Source organism: Bombina bombina, unplaced genomic scaffold, assembly GCF_027579735.1.
Source record: "Bombina bombina isolate aBomBom1 unplaced genomic scaffold, aBomBom1.pri scaffold_715, whole genome shotgun sequence".
Lineage (NCBI taxonomy): Eukaryota > Metazoa > Chordata > Amphibia > Anura > Bombinatoridae > Bombina > Bombina bombina.
The window spans coordinates 125,189-145,687 of NW_026512723.1; the positions used below are offsets into that span (position 1 = coordinate 125,189).

The 20,499-nt window shown below is 40.0% G+C and overlaps 1 protein-coding gene across 1 annotated transcript in view; it reads left to right on the forward strand.

The window, feature by feature from the left end:
* The window catches only part of LOC128644508 (palmitoleoyl-protein carboxylesterase notum1-like), a 121,493-nt gene extending 101,291 nt beyond the window's left edge, over positions 1 to 20,202 (forward strand). The window contains exon 12 of the mRNA XM_053697092.1: positions 19,262 to 20,202. Within this exon, the coding sequence (XP_053553067.1) occupies positions 19,262 to 19,562 (301 nt within the window). The 3' untranslated portion in view covers positions 19,563 to 20,202. The remainder of the gene's footprint in view (positions 1 to 19,261) is intronic.
* The last annotated feature ends 297 nt before the right edge of the window (positions 20,203 to 20,499 follow it).

Sequence of the window (20,499 nt, forward strand, 5' to 3'; positions counted from 1 at the left end):
GTGTGGCACACTTGTTTTTGAGAGGCATGGCATGCAGTCGCATGTGAGAGGAGCTCTGACACTTAGAAAAGACTTTCTGAAGGCGTCATTTGGTATCGTATTCCCCTTTGGGCTTGGTTGGGTCTCAGCAAAGCAGATACCAGGGACTGTAAAGGGGTTAAAGTTTAAAACGGCTCCGGTTCCGTTATTTTAAGGGTTAAAGCTTCCAAATTTGGTGTGCAATACTTTTAAGGCTTTAAGACACTGTGGTGAAAATTTGGTGAATTTTGCACAATTCCTTCATGTTTTTTCGCAATTGCAGTAATAAAGTGTGTTCAGTTTAAAATTTAAAGTGACAGTAACGGTTTTATTTTAAAACGTTTTTTGTACTTTGTTATCAAGTTTATGCCTGTTTAACATGTCTGAACTACCAGATAGACTGTGTTCTGAATGTGGGGAAGCCAGAATTCCTATTCATTTAAATAAATGTGATTTATGTGATAATGACAATGATGCCCAAGATGATTCCTCAAGTGAGGGGAGTAAGCATGGTACTGCATCATTCCCTCCTTCGTCTACACGAGTCTTGCCCACTCAGGAGGCCCCTAGTACATCTAGCGCGCCAATACTCCTTACTATGCAACAATTAACGGCTGTAATGGATAATTCTGTCAAAAACATTTTAGCCCAAATGAACACTTGTCAGCGTAAGCGCGGCTGCTCTGTTTTAGATACTGAAGAGCATGGCAACGCTGATACTAATATCTCTGAAGGGCCCCTAACCCAGTCTGATGGGGCCAGGGAAGTTTTGTCTGAGGGAGAAATTACTGATTCAGGGAACATTTCTCAACAGGCTGAACCTGATGTGATTGCATTTAAATTTAAGTTGGAACATCTCCGCATTCTGCTTAAGGAGGTATTATCCACTCTGGATGATTGTGACAAGTTGGTCATCCCAGAGAAACTATGTAAAATGGACAAGTTCCTAGAGGTGCCGGGGCTCCCAGAAGCTTTTCCTATACCCAAGCGGGTGGCGGACATTGTTAATAAAGAATGGGAAAGGCCCGGTATTCCTTTCGTCCCTCCCCCCATATTTAAAAAATTGTTTCCTTTGGTCGACCCTAGAAAGGACTTATGGCAGACAGTCCCCAAGGTCGAGGGGGCGGTTTCCACTTTAAACAAACGCACCACTATACCCATAGAGGATAGTTGTGCTTTCAAAGATCCTATGGATAAAAAATTAGAAGGTTTGCTTAAAAAGATGTTTGTTCAGCAGGGTTACCTTCTACAACCAATTGCATGCATTGTCCCTGTCGCTACAGCCGCATGTTTCTGGTTCGATGAGCTGATAAAGGCGGTCGATAGTGATTCTCCTCCTTATGAGGAGATTATGGACAGAATCAATGCTCTCAAATTGGCTAATTCTTTCACCCTAGACGCCACTTTGCAATTGGCTAGGTTAGCGGCTAAGAATTCTGGGTTTGCTATTGTGGCGCGCAGAGCGCTTTGGTTGAAATCTTGGTCGGCTGATGCGTCTTCCAAGAACAAGCTACTTAACATTCCTTTCAAGGGGAAAACGCTGTTTGGCCCTGACTTGAAAGAGATTATCTCTGATATCACTGGGGGTAAGGGCCACGCCCTTCCTCAGGATCGGCCTTTCAAGGCAAAAAATAAACCTACTTTTCGTCCCTTTCGTAGAAACGGACCAGCCCGAGGTGCTACGTCCTCTAAGCAAGAGGGTAATACTTCTCAAGCCAAGCCAGCTTGGAGACCAATGCAAGGCTGGAACAAGGGAAAGCAGGCCAAGAAACCTGCCACTGCTACCAAGACTGCATGAAAAGTTGGCCCCCGATCCGGGACCGGATCTGGTGGGGGGCAGACTCTCTCTCTTCGCTCAGGCTTGGGCAAGAGATGTTCTGGATCCTTGGGCGCTAGAAATAGTCTCCCAAGGTTATCTTCTGGAATTCAAGGGACTTCCCCCAAGGGGGAGGTTCCACAGGTCTCAGTTGTCTTCAGACCACATAAAAAGACAGGCATTCTTACATTGTGTAGAAGACCTGTTAAAAATGGGAGTGATTCATCCTGTTCCATTAAGAGAACAAGGGATGGGGTTCTACTCCAATCTGTTCATAGTTCCCAAAAAAGAGGGAACGTTCAGACCAATCTTAGATCTCAAGATCTTAAACAAGTTTCTCAAGGTTCCATCGTTCAAGATGGAAACCATTCGAACTATTCTTCCTTCCATCCAGGAAGGTCAATTCATGACCACGGTGGATTTAAAGGATGCGTATCTACATATTCCTATCCACAAGGAACATCATCGGTTCCTAAGGTTCGCATTCCTGGACAAACATTACCAGTTCGTGGCGCTTCCTTTCGGATTAGCCACTGCTCCAAGGATTTTCACAAAGGTACTAGGGTCCCTTCTAGCTGTGCTAAGACCAAGGGGCATTGCTGTAGTACCTTACTTGGACGACATTCTGATTCAAGCGTCGTCCCTTCCTCAAGCAAAGGCTCACACGGACATTGTCCTGGCCTTTCTCAGATCTCACGGATGGAAAGTGAACGTGGAAAAGAGTTCTCTATCCCCGTCAACAAGGGTTCCCTTCTTGGGAACAATAATAGACTCCTTAGAAATGAGGATTTTTCTGACAGAGGCCAGAAAAACAAAGCTTCTAGACTCTTGTCGGATACTTCATTCCGTTCCTCTTCCTTCCATAGCTCAGTGCATGGAAGTGATCGGGTTGATGGTAGCGGCAATGGACATAGTTCCTTTTGCGCGCATTCATCTAAGACCATTACAACTGTGCATGCTCAGTCAGTGGAATGGGGATTATACAGACTTGTCTCCGAAGATACAAGTAAATCAGAGGACCAGAGACTCACTCCGTTGGTGGCTGTCCCTGGACAACCTGTCACAAGGGATGACATTCCGCAGACCAGAGTGGGTCATTGTCACGACCGACGCCAGTCTGATGGGCTGGGGCGCGGTCTGGGGAGCCCTGAAAGCTCAGGGTCTTTGGTCTCGGGAAGAATCTCTTCTACCGATAAATATTCTGGAACTGAGAGCGATATTCAATACTCTCAAGGCTTGGCCTCAGCTAGCGAGGGCCAAGTTCATACGGTTTCAATCAGACAACATGACAACTGTTGCGTACATCAACCATCAGGGGGGAACAAGGAGTTCTCTAGCGATGGAAGAAGTGACCAAAATCGTTCTATGGGCGGAGTCTCACTCCTGCCACCTGTCCGCTATCCACATCCCAGGAGTGGAAAATTGGGAAGCGGATTTTCTGAGTCGTCAGACATTGCATCCGGGGGAGTGGGAACTCCATCCGGAAATCTTTGCCCAAGTCACTCAGCTGTGGGGCATTCCAGACATGGATCTGATGGCCTCTCGTCAGAACTTCAAAGTTCCTTGCTACGGGTCCAGATCCAGGGATCCCAAGGCGGCTCTAGTGGATGCACTAGTAGCACCTTGGACCTTCAAACTAGCTTATGTGTTCCCGCCGTTTCCTCTCATCCCCAGGCTGGTAGCCAGGATCAATCAGGAGAGGGCGTCGGTGATTTTGATAGCTCCTGCGTGGCCACGCAGGACTTGGTATGCAGATCTGGTGAATATGTCATCGGCTCCACCTTGGAAGCTACCTTTGAGACGAGACCTTCTTGTTCAGGGTCCGTTCGAACATCCGAACCTGGTTTCACTCCAGCTGACTGCTTGGAGATTGAACGCTTGATCTTATCGAAGCGAGGGTTCTCAGATTCTGTTATCGATACTCTTGTTCAGGCCAGAAAGCCTGTAACTAGAAAAATTTACCACAAAATTTGGAAAAAATATATCTGTTGGTGTGAATCTAAAGGATTCCCTTGGGACAAGGTTAAGATTCCTAAGATTCTATCCTTCCTTCAAGAAGGATTGGAAAAAGGATTATCTGCAAGTTCCCTGAAGGGACAGATTTCTGCCTTGTCTGTGTTACTTCACAAAAAGCTGGCAGCTGTGCCAGATGTTCAAGCCTTTGTTCAGGCTCTGGTTAGAATTAAGCCTGTTTACAAACCTTTGACTCCTCCTTGGAGTCTCAATTTAGTTCTTTCAGTTCTTCAGGGGGTTCCGTTTGAACCCTTACATTCCGTTGATATTAAGTTATTATCTTGGAAAGTTTTGTTTTTAGTTGCAATCTCTTCTGCTAGAAGAGTTTCAGAATTATCTGCTCTGCAGTGTTCTCCTCCTTATCTGGTGTTCCATGCAGATAAGGTGGTTTTACGTACTAAGCCTGGTTTTCTTCCAAAAGTTGTTTCTAACAAAAACATTAACCAGGAGATTATCGTACCTTCTCTGTGTCCGAAACCAGTTTCAAAGAAGGAACGTTTGTTGCACAATTTGGATGTTGTTCGCGCTCTAAAATTCTATTTAGATGCTACAAAGGATTTTAGACAAACATCTTCCTTGTTTGTTGTTTATTCTGGTAAAAGGAGAGGTCAAAAAGCAACTTCTACCTCTCTCTCTTTTTGGATTAAAAGCATCATCAGATTGGCTTACGAGACTGCCGGACGGCAGCCTCCCGAAAGAATCACAGCTCATTCCACTAGGGCTGTGGCTTCCACATGGGCCTTCAAGAACGAGGCTTCTGTTGATCAGATATGTAGGGCAGCGACTTGGTCTTCACTGCACACTTTTACCAAATTTTACAAGTTTGATACTTTTGCTTCTTCTGAGGCTATTTTTGGGAGAAAGGTTTTGCAAGCCGTGGTGCCTTCCATTTAGGTGACCTGATTTGCTCCCTCCCTTCATCCGTGTCCTAAAGCTTTGGTATTGGTTCCCACAAGTAAGGATGACGCCGTGGACCGGACACACCTATGTTGGAGAAAACAGAATTTATGTTTACCTGATAAATTACTTTCTCCAACGGTGTGTCCGGTCCACGGCCCGCCCTGGTTTTTTTAATCAGGTCTGATAATTTATTTTCTTTAACTACAGTCACCACGGTATCATATGGTTTCTCCTATGCAAATATTCCTCCTTAACGTCGGTCGAATGACTGGGGTAGGCGGAGCCTAGGAGGGATCATGTGACCAGCTTTGCTGGGCTCTTTGCCATTTCCTGTTGGGGAGGAGAATATCCCACAAGTAAGGATGACGCCGTGGACCGGACACACCGTTGGAGAAAGTAATTTATCAGGTAAACATAAATTCTGTTTTTTCTTCTGCCCCTTCTCTGGCTCTCTTTCATCGAGGAAGGCTGCCCGTTTTTTTGTAGCTTATCTTTGTTCTTTTCACTTCTTTCAATTGTACTTTAAATTATTTTACTTTTTTTTTAGAAATCTATTTATACCTTTTTTTTTTATTATTATTATTATTTAATGAATTATTCTTCTTCAGGTTCTGCGCCTTGTGGGCGATTTCTAACCCTAGATCCAGCCATTATGGCAAGAAAAAGACATATTTCCATATTCCCTCCAGACAAAGCCCAATATTGCCCTGTTTTTTTACTACCTTGCAACCTACAAATTGCCGAGATTAAAAAACTTGAATATTACATGCACCACTTCTCATAAATATGACAACTGCGAATATATACCGGCATTTTAAAATGCCAATTCAGATTAATACAAGCATTAGGCATTTCCAGACAACTTATTTGCATATATCAAAGACTTGCGAATGGTCATGAGTCAATTTTGTTCACACATATGGAAAGTTGCGACGTTATTGGTGCATAACCTTTCATAAATATAGTGATATCATTTGTGAGGGGTTTTTTGACGACAAATGTGCAAATTTTCCTTTTCTCACTTTGATCAATTTTGCCCTAAGTAAAATCTATAAATTTATGTATGAGGTTGGCAGAGAAGTGTCGGAAGATTCAGAGTAGTCTCTTATGAAGGGTAGTACTCTTCACAATGGGACTGGAGTTTTAAGTAGTCCTGTCTAACTTTCACCCATGCTCTCACTGAGAGGCAGAGTCCGGAGATGCAGGGAGAGTCTTTCTGCAAAACCATCCCGACTCAGATTAACAGCTCCATAAGCAATCGACATTAATGAGTTTCGCTGCCTGCTTTCTGCTCTCAAGTCCATGTCAGGAGCGATGCTACTAACCTGTCACACTTGAAAGGCCGTGTTCCTGTTCCACGGCGTAGATTCTGGTAAGATCGTTTCATTTATACACTTATGATAACGTAAGAAGACAGGGTCACAGTGTGTCTCCTATTATCTGTATATAATAAAGGGCTAATACCCCCGGAAGGGAGGTTATTGAACAAGCGTGGATTTGTGCATAATATTGATTATTGTGTTTATTGTTACAAGATGTGGCTTTGTCAGTATGTGAACAGTCGGTTTCTTATCGAGAGATCTACGTGGGCCTTTTTGGCATGCTTTTCTCTGGTGCAGGGGCGGTCCTGCATGGCACTCCATGTGACTGGGTATTGCCTCTTTTTTAACTTCCTCTTCTTGACATGACAGAATAGGAGATTAAGCGGTTTCTCCCTCTTTAATTTAAAACTAATAACTGTGTCTATTTTGAGGAAGTCCCGGTTGATTCGCCTACTCAACTCTGTCCCACATACTTTGATAAGATTGCAATATCTAAAAAGAATAAGATATTTAGTACAACTGAGCCGTCCACCTCCTGAGGGTTCTCTATCCCGCAAGGTGTGTTCCCTACTCTCCTCTCCAATTGCACATGCAGCTCCCCAGGGTGCTACTAATCCTTCCGCAGGAGGGGCCCTTTGGCCACTAGATTTCGCTGATCAGTTACAGACGGCGGTTTCTGCAACTTTCAATGCCTTACCATGCCCTGTTAAGCGCAAGCAAAAGCCGAGACATAGCTATACGTCCCAGGGTAATCTACTCCGCTGGATGTCTCTGATAGATTATTTGCTGATGAGGGCAACTCCAAATCCTCGGAGGATGCTCTTTCTGGGACGGAATCGACGACATCTACGCCTCCGTCTGTGGAGGAGCCAGATTTTAAATTTAAGATGGAGCATTTGTGCTTCCTGCTAAAAGAGGTGTTCGCTACGTTAGATGTTCTGGAACCGAAGCTACAGGGTAGTGCCACAGACCTTCCTTGTTCCCATTAAAATGGCAAATACTAAGAACGAATGGGAGAAACTCGGCTCGTCTGTTTCCCCTTTTACTTCTTTTAAAAAGCTGTTCCCCGTTCCAGACGCTCAGCTCAAGCTGTGGGGGGCTGTTCCTAAGGTGGATGGTGCTATTTACACGCTCGCTAAGCAAACCACTATTCCGCTCGAGGATAGTTCTTCGTTTAAGGAGCCCATGGATAAAAAATTTGGAGTCCATGTTGAGGAAGATGTTCCAATTCACAGGGTTCGTTTTTATTTTAACCGGCAGCGGCAGTCGCTGTGGTGTCCGGAGCTGCTACCTACTGGTGTGACGCTCTGTCAGCTATGGTCGAGGTGGAGGCTCCCCTCGAGGAGATACAGGAATGAATTAAGGCCTTAAGGGAAGCTCATTCGTTCATCCGCGATGCAAATATGCAGATTATTCGCCTGAATGCCAAAACATCAGGTTTTTCTGTTCTAGCCCGCAGTCGTGGTCTGCGGACATGACTCAAGTCTAGATTACTTTCCCTCCGGTTTCAGGGGAAGGTTCTCTTTGGATCCCGGTCTGGACTTTATCATATCCACGGTCACGGGGGGCAAGGGTGCCTTCCTACCACAGGATAAAAATAATAAAACTAAGGGGTCTACTTTTTGTCCCTTTCGTTCGGACAAGTCTCAACACCAACAGCCTGCCGCGAAGATCGAGCAGTCCAAGGGATCTTGGAAACTAACTCACTCTTGGAACAAGACCAAGCAGTAAAAAGCCTGCCGAGACAAAATCGGCATGAAGGGGCGGCCCCCGATACGTCTCTGGATCGCGTAGGGGGCAGACTATCTATTTTTTCTGAGGCCTGGATACGTTCAGGACCCTTGGGTTCTGGAGGTCATAGCCCAGGGCTACATGATAGGATTCCAGACTCATCCGCTCAGAGGCAGATTCCTTCTATCAAATATATTCAAGACCAGAGAAGAAAAACTCCTTTCTCTGAGTTATCACCCCAGTCCCTCTAGCAGAAAGAGGTCTGTGGTATTATTCAAACCTTTTCATGGTCCTAAAGGAGGGCACGTTTCGCCCAATTCTGGACCTAAAGTGCTTAAACAAGTTTCTGTCAGTCCCATCATTCAAAATGGAGACGATCAGATCGATTCTGGGGTCGTCCCGATTCATCAGATTCCAGTCGGACAACATTACCTTGGTGGCTTACATAAAGCACCAGGGGGAAACGAGAAGCTCCCTAGCCATGAGGGAAGTATCTTGGATTCTGGAATGGGCAGAGACCCACGACTGTTCGGTCTCAGCGATCCACATTCCGGGTGTGGACAACTGGGAAGCGGATTTTCTCAGCAGACAATCATTTCATCCGAGGGGATGGTCTCTCGATCCTGAGGTGTTTGCGGAGATCTGCAACAGGTGGAGGACGCCGGAGATAGACCTCATGGCATCCAGACTCAACGTCAAGCTACCCAGATACGGGTCATGGTCCAGGGACCCCCAGGCATAGCTGATCAACCTAATTTACATTTTTCCATCGTTGCCACTCCTTCCTCAAGCCGTGGCCCGCATCAAACAGAAGCAAGCTTCGACCATTCTGATTGCTCCGTTGTGGCCGCGGAGGATGTGGTTTGCGGATTTGGTTTGATGTCATTGTCTCTTCCTTGGAGGTTAAGAAGAAAAAATGGGGTTTATTTAGCAGCGCTAAAAAAAGCTAGGAAATGATGATACCAATCTAATTTATGTTTTATACAATCTATTTTATTTAAAAATTCTTATAACACATAAAAACAACAGCAAATGCTTTTCCTAATTAATAAAGGGACGTCTCCCTTATACAACACTTATAAAAACAGACTAGAACCATATAATCCTAGAATTTCAGGTATAAAGGAATTAATTCTATAGATAACATATGGCAAGCAACAAATTTCTAAGATAAATGGTGAATTAAATATTTAAAAGGCACAAATGTATCAATCCTAATAGCTTTACAGTTCTTCAGTAACAAATTCAGTTATAAAGTTACACAGTTACTTTCCTTGGACATATAATTGGCTCAGGTGTGCTGGATAGTTAAAAAGGCAAAAAACAGCCAATATTCTGATTTAGGTGCCAAAGCAATCGTGGTTAATGGAAATGGTTAATTTAACAGATGAATAACTTGATGTCTTTAAAGTTCAGTTTGCGTGTTTTAAAAAACGTAGTGCAAATTAGTGTAGAGGTACCTTAATCTGTCCTGGTTGCAACCGCTGATTATCTTCACTGTGAGGGATTCACAGACTGTTTGTTCCTGGTGCTTTTGATAAGTCACCTGACCTTCTCTTTGATTCAGAGGTCAGGGGTGATGATCCGTTCTGGTGATGTAGTTATCCTTTTTTTTGTTTTCCTTTCTTCTTATAGCCCAAATATTGTTTTCATCTGGGTTCCCTCAGACTTCTTAAGGTTTGAAGAAATCTTTGGTCAGTGTTTAGCAGTAACACCGTATTCCCTGAAGTTACCAAAGGTAGATTTTAACTTGCAGGGTCAGGAGAAAAGTTTAAAGTTGCAGGGTCACACAGCTTTGTGACAGTAGTAAATGAAGTTTAGTAGAGTGTAGCAGGTCCCATTCAACGCGTTTCACCCTTCTGGGCTTTATCAAGAATGCTTATCCTGCTAGCTTCTGGCTTTTTAAAGGTATGAATGTGTTTTGATTGGTTCCTTCATTTCCTTTTGATTTCTATCAACACCTGTGTGGCTTCCAATGTAAAGGTGGACTTTATTTAAGTTGGTAATGATTGTTTCTGTGTTGTTATTTAGTTACATGATACACAAGGAAGAGAACTTATCATTTCTGCTTTATTAGCATTCACACAATTCAACTTATATATTTCAATTCTAAAGTGCCTTTATTAGATAATATACATTTAGATCGTGCAAACTTAAAATTACCTAAACTGAAACGAAAATATAAGAATCAGACTTACCATTCCCATATCTAGAATTATTGTAAGTGGGTGAAAATTAATGATATATATATATATTCCTTTTCAACAAAGGATAGTAAGTTCAACAATTTATAAATTTGTAACAATTTAAAAATGGACAAAACGAAAATATAAGAATCAGAATCATCATTCCCATATCTAGAATTATTGTTAGTGGGTAAATGTTAACGATATATACATATTCCTTTTCAACAAAGGATAGTAAGTTCAACAATTTATACATTTGTAACAATTTAAAAATGGACGAAACGAAAATATAAGAATCAGAATCATCATTCCCATATCTAGAATTATTGTTAGTGGGTAAAAATTAACGATATATACATATTCCTTTTCAACAAAGGATAGTAAGTTCAACAATTTATAAATTTGTAACAATTTAAAAATGGACGAAACGAAAATATAAGAATCAGAATCATCATTCCCATATCTAGAATTATTGTTAGTGGGTAAAAATTAACGATATATACATATTTTAAAATCTTTTGTTTACTACTAAATTTACAGGCCCGGCATCTAAAACAGGGGAAAAAACCATTTAAAGGATTTCCGTCTAGGCACCTTTGAGTGTCTTTCTTCTTTATGCTCTGAGATAGACATTTCCCCCTTCTTATAAAAGTCTCTTACAATATGCGAACATTTTCCAGGTTAAATCAGCCAATACTCACATACATTAAATAAGCAATAACATTTCAATTTATCTTGGGCAAAGATAGTACAAGCCCTATATAAATTCATTTTTCTAGTAATTAAAAAGGAATTTTTATCCCCCTAAAATAAATAAATTAATTGAATAAGCCATATTTTTACCCACTAGCAATAACTCTAGTTATGGGATTGATAATTTCTGATTTAATTGTACATCCATTTTTAAATTGTTAATTTATAAATTGTTGAACTTACTATCCTTTGTTGAAAAGGAATATGTATATATCGTTAATTTTTACCCACTAACAATAATTCTAGATATGGGAATGATGATTCTGATTCTTATATTTTCGTTTCGTCCATTTTTAAATTGTTACAAATTTATAAATTGTTGAACTTACTATCCTTTGTTGAAAAGGAATATGTATATATCGTTAATTTTTACCCACTAACAATAATTCTAGATATGGGAATGATGATTCTGATTCTTATATTTTCGTTTCGTCCATTTTTAAATTGTTACAAATGTATAAATTGTTGAACTTACTATCCTTTGTTGAAAAGGAATATGTATATATCGTTAACATTTACCCACTAACAATAATTCTAGATATGGGAATGATGATTCTGATTCTTATATTTTCGTTTCGTCCATTTTTAAATTGTTACAAATTTATAAATTGTTGAACTTACTATCCTTTGTTGAAAAGGAATATATATATATCATTAATTTTCACCCACTTACAATAATTCTAGATATGGGAATGGTAATTCTGATTCTTATATTTTCGTTTCAGTTTAGGTAATTTTAAGTTTGCACGATCTAAATGTATATTATCTAATAAAGGCACTTTAGAATTGAAATATATAAGTTGAATTGTGTGAATGCTAATAAAGCAGAAATGATAAGTTCTCTTCCTTGTGTATCATGTAACTAAATAACAACACAGAAACAATCATTACCAACTTAAATAAAGTCCACCTTTACATTGGAAGCCACACAGGTGTTGATAGAAATCAAAAGGAAATGAAGGAACCAATCAAAACACATTCATACCTTTAAAAAGCCAGAAGCTAGCAGGATAAGCATTCTTGATAAAGCCCAGAAGGGTGAAACGCGTTGAATGGGACCTGCTACACTCTACTAAACTTCATTTACTACTGTCACAAAGCTGTGTGACCCTGCAACTTTAAACTTTTCTCCTGACCCTGCAAGTTAAAATCTACCTTTGGTAACTTCAGGGAATACGGTGTTACTGCTAAACACTGACCAAAGATTTCTTCAAACCTTAAGAAGTCTGAGGGAACCCAGATGAAAACAATATTTGGGCTATAAGAAGAAAGGAAAACAAAAAAAAGGATAACTACATCACCAGAACGGATCATCACCCCTGACCTCTGAATCAAAGAGAAGGTCAGGTGACTTATCAGAAGCACCAGGAACAAACAGTCTGTGAATCCCTCACAGTGAAGATAATCAGCGGTTGCAACCAGGACAGATTAAGGTACCTCTACACTAATTTGCACTACGTTTTTTAAAACACGCAAACTGAACTTTAAAGACATCAAGGTATTCAACTGTTAAATTAACCATTTCCATTAACCACGATTGCTTTGGCACCTAAATCAGAATATTGGCTGTTTTTTGCCTTTTTAACTATCCAGCACACCTGAGCCAATTATATGTCCAAGGAAAGTAACTGTGTAACTTTATAACTGAATTTGTTACTGAAGAACTGTAAAGCTATTAGGATTGATACATTTGTGCCTTTTAAATATTTAATTCACCATTTATCTTAGAAATTTGTTGCTTGCCATATGTTATCTATAGAATTAATTCCTTTATACCTGAAATTCTAGGATTATATGGTTCTAGTCTGTTTTTATAAGTGTTGTATAAGGGAGACGTCCCTTTATTAATTAGGAAAAGCATTTGCTGTTGTTTTTATGTGTTATAAGAATTTTTAAATAAAATAGATTGTATAAAACATAAATTAGATTGGTATCATCATTTCCTAGCTTTTTTTAGCGCTGCTAAATAAACCCCATTTTTTCTTCTTATCCACCATTTAGTTCTCTTTGAGGGAAGAACTTTTTTAGCAGCAGGAATCCACCTTTAGGCGCTCCTATCACACTACACATAAATATCTTCCTTGGAGGTTACCCTGTCGCAGAGATCTGCTGGTTCAGGGTCCCGTTCTACACCAAAATCTTGCTTCTCTGAGGCTGACTCTGTGGAGATTGAACGCCTAGTCTAAGAGAGGCTTTTCTGAGAGAGTGATCGATACTATCATCCAGGCCAGGAAACCGGTCACTCATCGGATCTATCATAAGGTGTGGAGGACCTACTTATCCTGGTGTGAGGAACGTGGATATCCCTAGCACAAGGTTAGGGTAGCCAATATTCTGGCTTTTCTCCAGGATGGACTGGATAATGGTCTTGCCTTCCTAAAAGGGACAGATTTCGGCCTTATTGGTGCTGTTACACAAGAAACTTGCAGAGCTTCCTGATATTCAGTCCTTTGTTCATGCTCTGGTTTGGATCAGTCCTTTAGAAGTTCGGCTCCTCCTTGTAACTTAAACTTGGTTCTTAAGATTTTGCAGAAGGCTCCGTTTGAGCCTATGCATTCGCTTGACATTAAGATTCTTTCCTGGAAGGTGCTATTCCTACTGGCTATTGCATCGGCTCACAGAGTCTCTGAGTAAGCGGCTTTGCACTGTGATCCACCTTACCTGGTTTTTCACGCTGATAAGGCTGTTCTGCGCACTGGGTTGGGGTTTCTCCCCAAGGTTGTGTCGAGCCATAATATCAATCAGGAAAAAGTAGTTCCTTCCTTGTATCCTAACCCTTCTTCATCTCAGGAAAGGTTACTTCATAACTTGGATGTGGTCCGGACATTGAAGTTTTATCTTCAGGCCACGAAGGACTTCAGACAGACTTCGTCTTTGTGGTGTATTTAGGGAAGCGCAAGGGGCAGAGGGCCTCTTCTACTTCACTGTCTTTCTGGTTGAGAAGCATTATACGTTTGGCCTATGAGACAGCGGGACATAAGCCTCCTCAGAGGATTACGGCTCACTCAACTAGGGCTGTGGCCTCTTTTTGCGCCTTTAAAAACGAGGGTTCTCTGGTGCAGATTTGCGGCTACTTGGGGGTCTATTTATCAAAGCGTCAACTATGTTGCATTCGCGGGTGTCAATACACTCGCCTAACATTGTCAAACATCGCGGCCGCGGATCTGAATACGATCTCCATATTTATTAAAAAAGCCGTCAAAAACACGCACACCAAGTACGGGGCGATGAGCATCAGACTGTTGTTAACTAACAGTCATCGATGGCGCTGTTTTTCAGGTTTTTCCCAACTTTATTTATACCAAATAAACTGCTACAAAGTACACTAACACCCATAAACTACCTATTAACCCTTAAACCGCCGCCCTCCCGCATCACTGCCACTATAATAAACCTATTAACTCCTAATCTGCCACTCCTGATATCACTGCCACTAATATAAATATTAACCCCTATTCCGCCGCTTCCCGACATTACCGTCACTAAATAAACTTATTAACCCCTAAACCTCTGGCCTCCCACATCACCACCACTGACTAAACCTATTAACCCCTAAACCATCAGCCCCCCACATCGCCAAAAACTAAATTAAGCTATTAGCCCCTAAATCTAACAACCCCTTAACTTTTAATTTATATTAAGATAGGGATCTTGTAATTTTAATTTAAATTTGCCTGTAGAATTAAAATAAACTAATTTTAAACTATAAATTAACCTACCCTAACTATTATACTAACATTAAATTAAACTACCAGTTAAATAAACTAAATTACATATTAAACAACCTAACACTACTAAAATTATTTAAATATACAATTAAACACTATTACAAAGTATGAAATTACAAAAAAAAACAAACACTAAGTTACAAAAAATAACAAACGAAATTATTCAAAATAAAAAAGAATTACACCTAATCTAATAGCCCTATCAAAATTAAAAAAGCCCACCCAAAAAAAAAAACCTAGCCTACAATAAACTACCAATGACCCTTAAAAGGGCCTTTTGTGTGGCATTGCCCCAAAGATATTAGCTCTTTTACCTGTAAAAAATAAATAAAAATACAAGGAACCCCCCCAACAGTAAAACCCACCACCCAACCACCCACCCCCAAATAAAAACCCTAACTCTAAAAAAACCAAAACCTAAGCTACCCATTGCCCTGAAAAGGGCATTTGGATGGGCATTTAGCTCTTTTACAAGCCCAAACCCTAATCTAAAACCCACCCAAAAAAAAAAAAAAATACTAACACTAACCCCCGAAGATCCACTTACAGTTCTGAAGTCCCAACATCGAGGCAGAGAAGTCTTCATCCAGGCAGCGATGCCTTCATCCAGGCATCTTCTTTCTTCATCCCTGCGGCGCAGAGCAGGTCCATCCTGAAGCCATCCCTCTCGGAGCTCCTCTTCTTCCGTTCGCTGCCGTAAACTGAAGCTTCAATGCAAGGGATGCGATTCAAGATGGCATCCCTTGCATTCCTATTGGCTGATTTGAGTGTTAAATTCAAATCCACCAAAAGGAGGCAAGCTTCTGATTTGAACAGCCAATAGATTTTCAGTAGCTGTTCAAATCAGCCAATAGGATTTCAGAAGTCCGCCTCCTATTTGAATTTAACACTCAAATCAGCCAATAGGAATGCAAGGGACGCCATCTTGAATCGCATCCCTTGCATTGAAGCTTCAGTTTACGGGGGCGACAGTAAGAAGTGGAGCTCCGCGTCGGATGGCTTCAGGGTGGACCTGTTCCGCGACGCAGGGATGAAGATAGAAGATGCCGCTTGGATGAAGACTTCTACCGCCTGGATGGATGAAGACATAGCCGCCTGGATGAAGACTTCTCCGCCTGGATGTCGGGACCTCAGAACTGTAGGGGTTAGGGTTTTTATTTGGGTGGGTTGGTTGGGTGGTGGGTTTTACTGTTGGGGGGTCTTTTTTTTTTTTTTTTTTTTTTTTTTTTTTTTTTTTTACAGGTAAAAGAGCTGATATCTTTGGGGCAGTGCCCCACAAAAGGCCCTTTTAAGGGCCATTGGTAGTTTATTGTAGGCTAGGGTTTTTTTCTATTTGGAGTGGCTTTTTTATTAGATTAGGTGTAATTCTTTTTTATTTTGGATAATTTTGTTTGTTATTTTTCGTAATTTAGTGTTTATTTTTTGTAACTTAGTGTTTGTTTTTTTGTAATTTCGTACTATAATAATTTTAGTAGTGTTAGGTTTTTTAATATGTAATTTAGTGTATTTAATTGGTAGTTTAATTTTAGTATAATAGTTAGGGTAGGTTAATTTATAGTTTAAAATTAGTTTATTTTAATTCTACAGGTAAGTTTTAATTTATTTTATGATAGGGATCTTGTAATTTAAAGTTAAGGGGTTGTTAGGTTTATGGGTTAATAGTAGTTTTTGGCGATGTAGGTCGCTGACGTTTTAGGGGTTAATAGGTTTAGTTAGTGGTGGTGATGTGGGAGGCCAGAGGTTTAGGGGTTAATAATTTTATTTAGTGGCGAGATAGGGGTTAATACAATTTATTTGTGTCGGCGATGTTGGAGGCAGCAGATTAGGGCTGTTTAGACAAGTAATGAATGAAGCAGTGGACTTTCCTCCCATTAAGATGGAAAACATAAATTATGCTTACCTGATAATTTCATTTCCATCTGTGGGATGAGAGTCCACTGCTCCCACCAGTTTCTCCGGTGGGCGAACCTAAATTTAGTATTTTTCTTCTGGCACTATTTATACCCTGATATTTCTCCTACTGTTCCTTGTTCCCTTGGCAGAATGACTGGAGGATGAGGGGAGTGGGGTAGGTATTTAAGCCTTTGGCTGGGGGGGTCTTTGCCTCCTCCTGGTGGCCAGGTTCTGTATTTCCCACAAGTAATAAATGAAGCAGTGAACTCTACAACCACAGATGGAAATGAAATTATTAGGTAAGCATAATTTGTTATTACCTATTCACCAGTTTTGCATAACCTACACTGTTATATTAATACACTTTTTACCTCTGATTACTTTGTATCCAAGCCTCTGCAGACTGCCCCCTTATCTCAGTTCTTGTAACAGAATTGCATTTCAGCCAATCAGTGCTGACTCCTAAATAACTCCACTGGAGTGAGCACAATGTTATCTATATGACACACATGAACTAGCACTGTCTAGCTGTCAAAATGTACTGAGATAAAAGGCGGCCTTCAGCGGTTTAGAAATCCATTTGAGCCTACCTAGATTTAGCTTTCAAAAAAAGAATACCAAGAGAACAAAGAAAGTTTGAAGATAAACGTAAATTGGAAAGTTGTTTAAAATTGTGTGCACCATCTGAATCATGAAAGTTTAATTTTGACCAGACTGTCCCTTTTAACATACAATTTTTTTTTTCCTGTGTATTTTTGTGTGAATGATTTATTAAATACATAATTAATTTTGTATGATTTTTAAATTATGATTTTAATTGTGCACTTTTGTAAAGTATGCATCTCCTTCCCATATGAAATTGCAGTATATGCCCCTTAGTGAGACACCCTGTTTTCAGGGTAAAACATTGCTTTATATATTTCAACCAGAGAAATCGTACTGGCGAGCACTGTTAAATAATCTCGACAGCCCAGAGACCTTTAGATAATCGGCTTCTAAATTCTCTTTTTTCTGTATGTATCTGTGTAATGTAGGGTCAGTTTGCCATCTAGTGGTAATATGAGAACATTACCTGCATTGGTGCAGTGGTGTGATCTGACTAGTAAAGAATGGATTCCATTTAAGGGACAAAATTAGACTTTCACGATTCAGATAGGGCATACAATTTTTACTTTTATCATTAAATTTGCTTTGTATTCTTGGTATTTTTTGTTGTTGAAAGCTAAACCTAGGTAGGCTCATATGCTAATTTCTATGCCTCTTATCTCAGTGCATTTAACCGTTAGATACTGCTAGTTCATGTGTGTCATATTAGATAACATTGTGCTCACTCCCATAGAGTTATTTAAGAGTCAGCACTAATGGGCTAAAATGCATGTCTGTCAAAAGAAATATGCTGGTTATGCAAAACTGGGGAATGGGTAATAAAGGGATTATCTATCTTTTTAAACAATAACAATTCTAGAGTAGACTTTTAAGTAACCAGTCATGCAATTCCAGGAATGTTGCATTCTGTACTAATCTAAAACCGTAAATGTTTTCAATTTGCTGACCGCTTCAACAAATTCAACTAAAACAGTATTAATAAAATATGTACTATCCAACATAAGGACCTGGGGCCACATCTTGTCACCTGTCACTTCTTCATACCAGACCACTGATCTACCTCTCCTCCGCTGCAATACACAGAATTTTCCTCTTCTGCACAGCTAGTTTATTTGTAGATTCAAATGTAATTGGTCTTTCTACAAGTATAGCTTAATAGCCTTGTAGCCCCCAATAGCTATTTCATTGTATGTTTTGCTTCATTTGTTTAATAATTCCTGCTGTTTAAATGTTTGATCTGAAGCACATGAAACCCAAAGCATCTAAATGTATCTTCTTTGTAGCTGAGAAGCATTTTCACAAGTCTCAGAAAATCAAGTTTGTTTACAAATGCTGGAATCTGTCTTGGTTATCAGCTGTGCAACTATATACTGAGGGATCCTCTGTCTTCAGGCATCTCCGAATATTAGTTAAAAATGCTTCAGATTATATTTGGATACTGGTATACAGTAGTCCAATACCAGCATTAGTCCCCACTAGAACCGATGCCATTGTCAAGGTCTCTTCCAAAATCTAAAAAAAAATCAATTTACTTAAATGGAGAGTGTACTGTAAAATTGACTTCACCTTAATTTAATGCGTTTCCAATGACTTGGTGCAGCAGCTGCAGAGTATAAAATGTATGGGGAAATTATCATTTAGTTTTATTTTTGTATATGAAATAGACTTGTTTTGGGGGTCTTGTTATTTGAAATCACAACTCATTTAATGGGCAGAGCTTGCAGGAAAATAAAAGCTCCTAATCGTATTACTCTTGATGCACACATGCTTCCTTATCTCTGTCTGTATACCAAAGCTCAATTTAAAATTAACATTTTATTACTTATCTCTCCCCCCATACTAGTGTAAGTTCATCTGCTGGATCTTTACCTAACTTTTTTTAAAGTACTGACATTTTCTGTATATGTGGTGGTTTCAGCTATTTTAAATGACAAAATAAAGGTAGAGTTTCTGCACTCTAGCAGGTAGAAAGAATCATTAAATTGATGTATGTTATGCAGTAAAAACCTCTGTCTGTAATATGTTGGACAAGGATTGACTGATCAACCCAATGATCTAATTTTATATTTATATCTGTCTGTTAATGTGCTCAGCAAAACTGAGGAGGTATTTCAAGAGACAGCAAAATATATTTTTTTAAATAATTTTGTACACAGATGTCAGATGTATTTGTACATGCAGATATTTGCTTTTTAAGTGTTGCGTGTATAATAATGTTAGGGTTGTTCTGGCTTATACAGTTTGCTGTATGGTTTAACCGTGGGCAGATGTCTGATGTTTCTTTATATTTTGCAGTCACTGGACAGAGGTGCAAGTCCGTGGAACTTCACTCCCCCGTGCTCTGCATTGCTGGGACCGTAGCCTGCAGGACACCCACAAAAACAGCAAGACCCCAATCAAGGGCTGTCCCTTTCATCTGATGGACAGCTGTCCCTGGCCACAGTGTAACCCCACGTGTCCTTCTATTCGAGACCATTTCACGGGGCAGGAGATGAGCGTTGTCCAGTTTCTAATGCACCTTGGTTTCGATGTACAGAAGATGGCGAGCCAGCAGGGTTTGGAACCAGGCAAACTGTTGGGCATGCTGAGCAGCTAGGGAAGGGGACTATGCAGGGAAGGGGTTGGATATTTTTTTATAGGGGAAAAGCCCAGAGGTTTCTGGCATTCCAACGTGAGCTGTTTTAATGGGTAGGGCCTGATAGCAAAGGAAAGGTGTATTGGAAGTAACTTAAGACAAAGAAAAGGGTCTTGTTAGCTTTATGGTGAAGGGGGAGGGTCCTGATAATATTGGGTCACATTAAAAGGGTGATATATTATTATAAACTACTTGCAGATACACTTAAACGGTACAGTATGATCTTCCCTTTAAAAATGTATCCCAACCTAACAGGGCTGTTTTATCACTTTGCTTGGTATAATTGGGTTAGTATGGGAAGTTGATTTTTAGAAATGTTCAGATGAATGTTCTGGGTCCACAATGCACATCATTTTAAAACCATAAAATGCTCTTCCTGGAGAGGAAGATCCTTTTTTTTTTTATTATTAATTTACAAAATCTTCAGGACACTATAACTTGTATATGAATTCCGCACTTAGGTTATAGGAATAGTACTGAAGAATATTTTTAGGTGCAAAATGTTTTTAAAAACAATTTTATATCTACAGGTACAAAATCCAGAATTATTCCGAAATCCAGAACTTTTATACGTTAAAAAAAAATTACCATTTTCAAAATCTCTCTTTGTCTTTAAATGTGTACTGGTGTAGTGTATGGCTCCCATTTTGGGTTTGGATTGACTGACTTTTATTTCAGAGCTTATATGATAATAATTCACAGGTGCCCCAAATAAGAGGGCATTGTAATTCGCCAAAGGCAATATATTTTCTTCCCTTAAAGGGCCAGTCAGTGTTATTAACGTTAAATAAGTCTGCACTATGTGCAGACATATATAATATTGACCTAGCGATGCTTGTTAAAAAGGAGACACATAATAAAGTTTTAATCCCCAAAGCTCTCACACATTTTTTTTTAC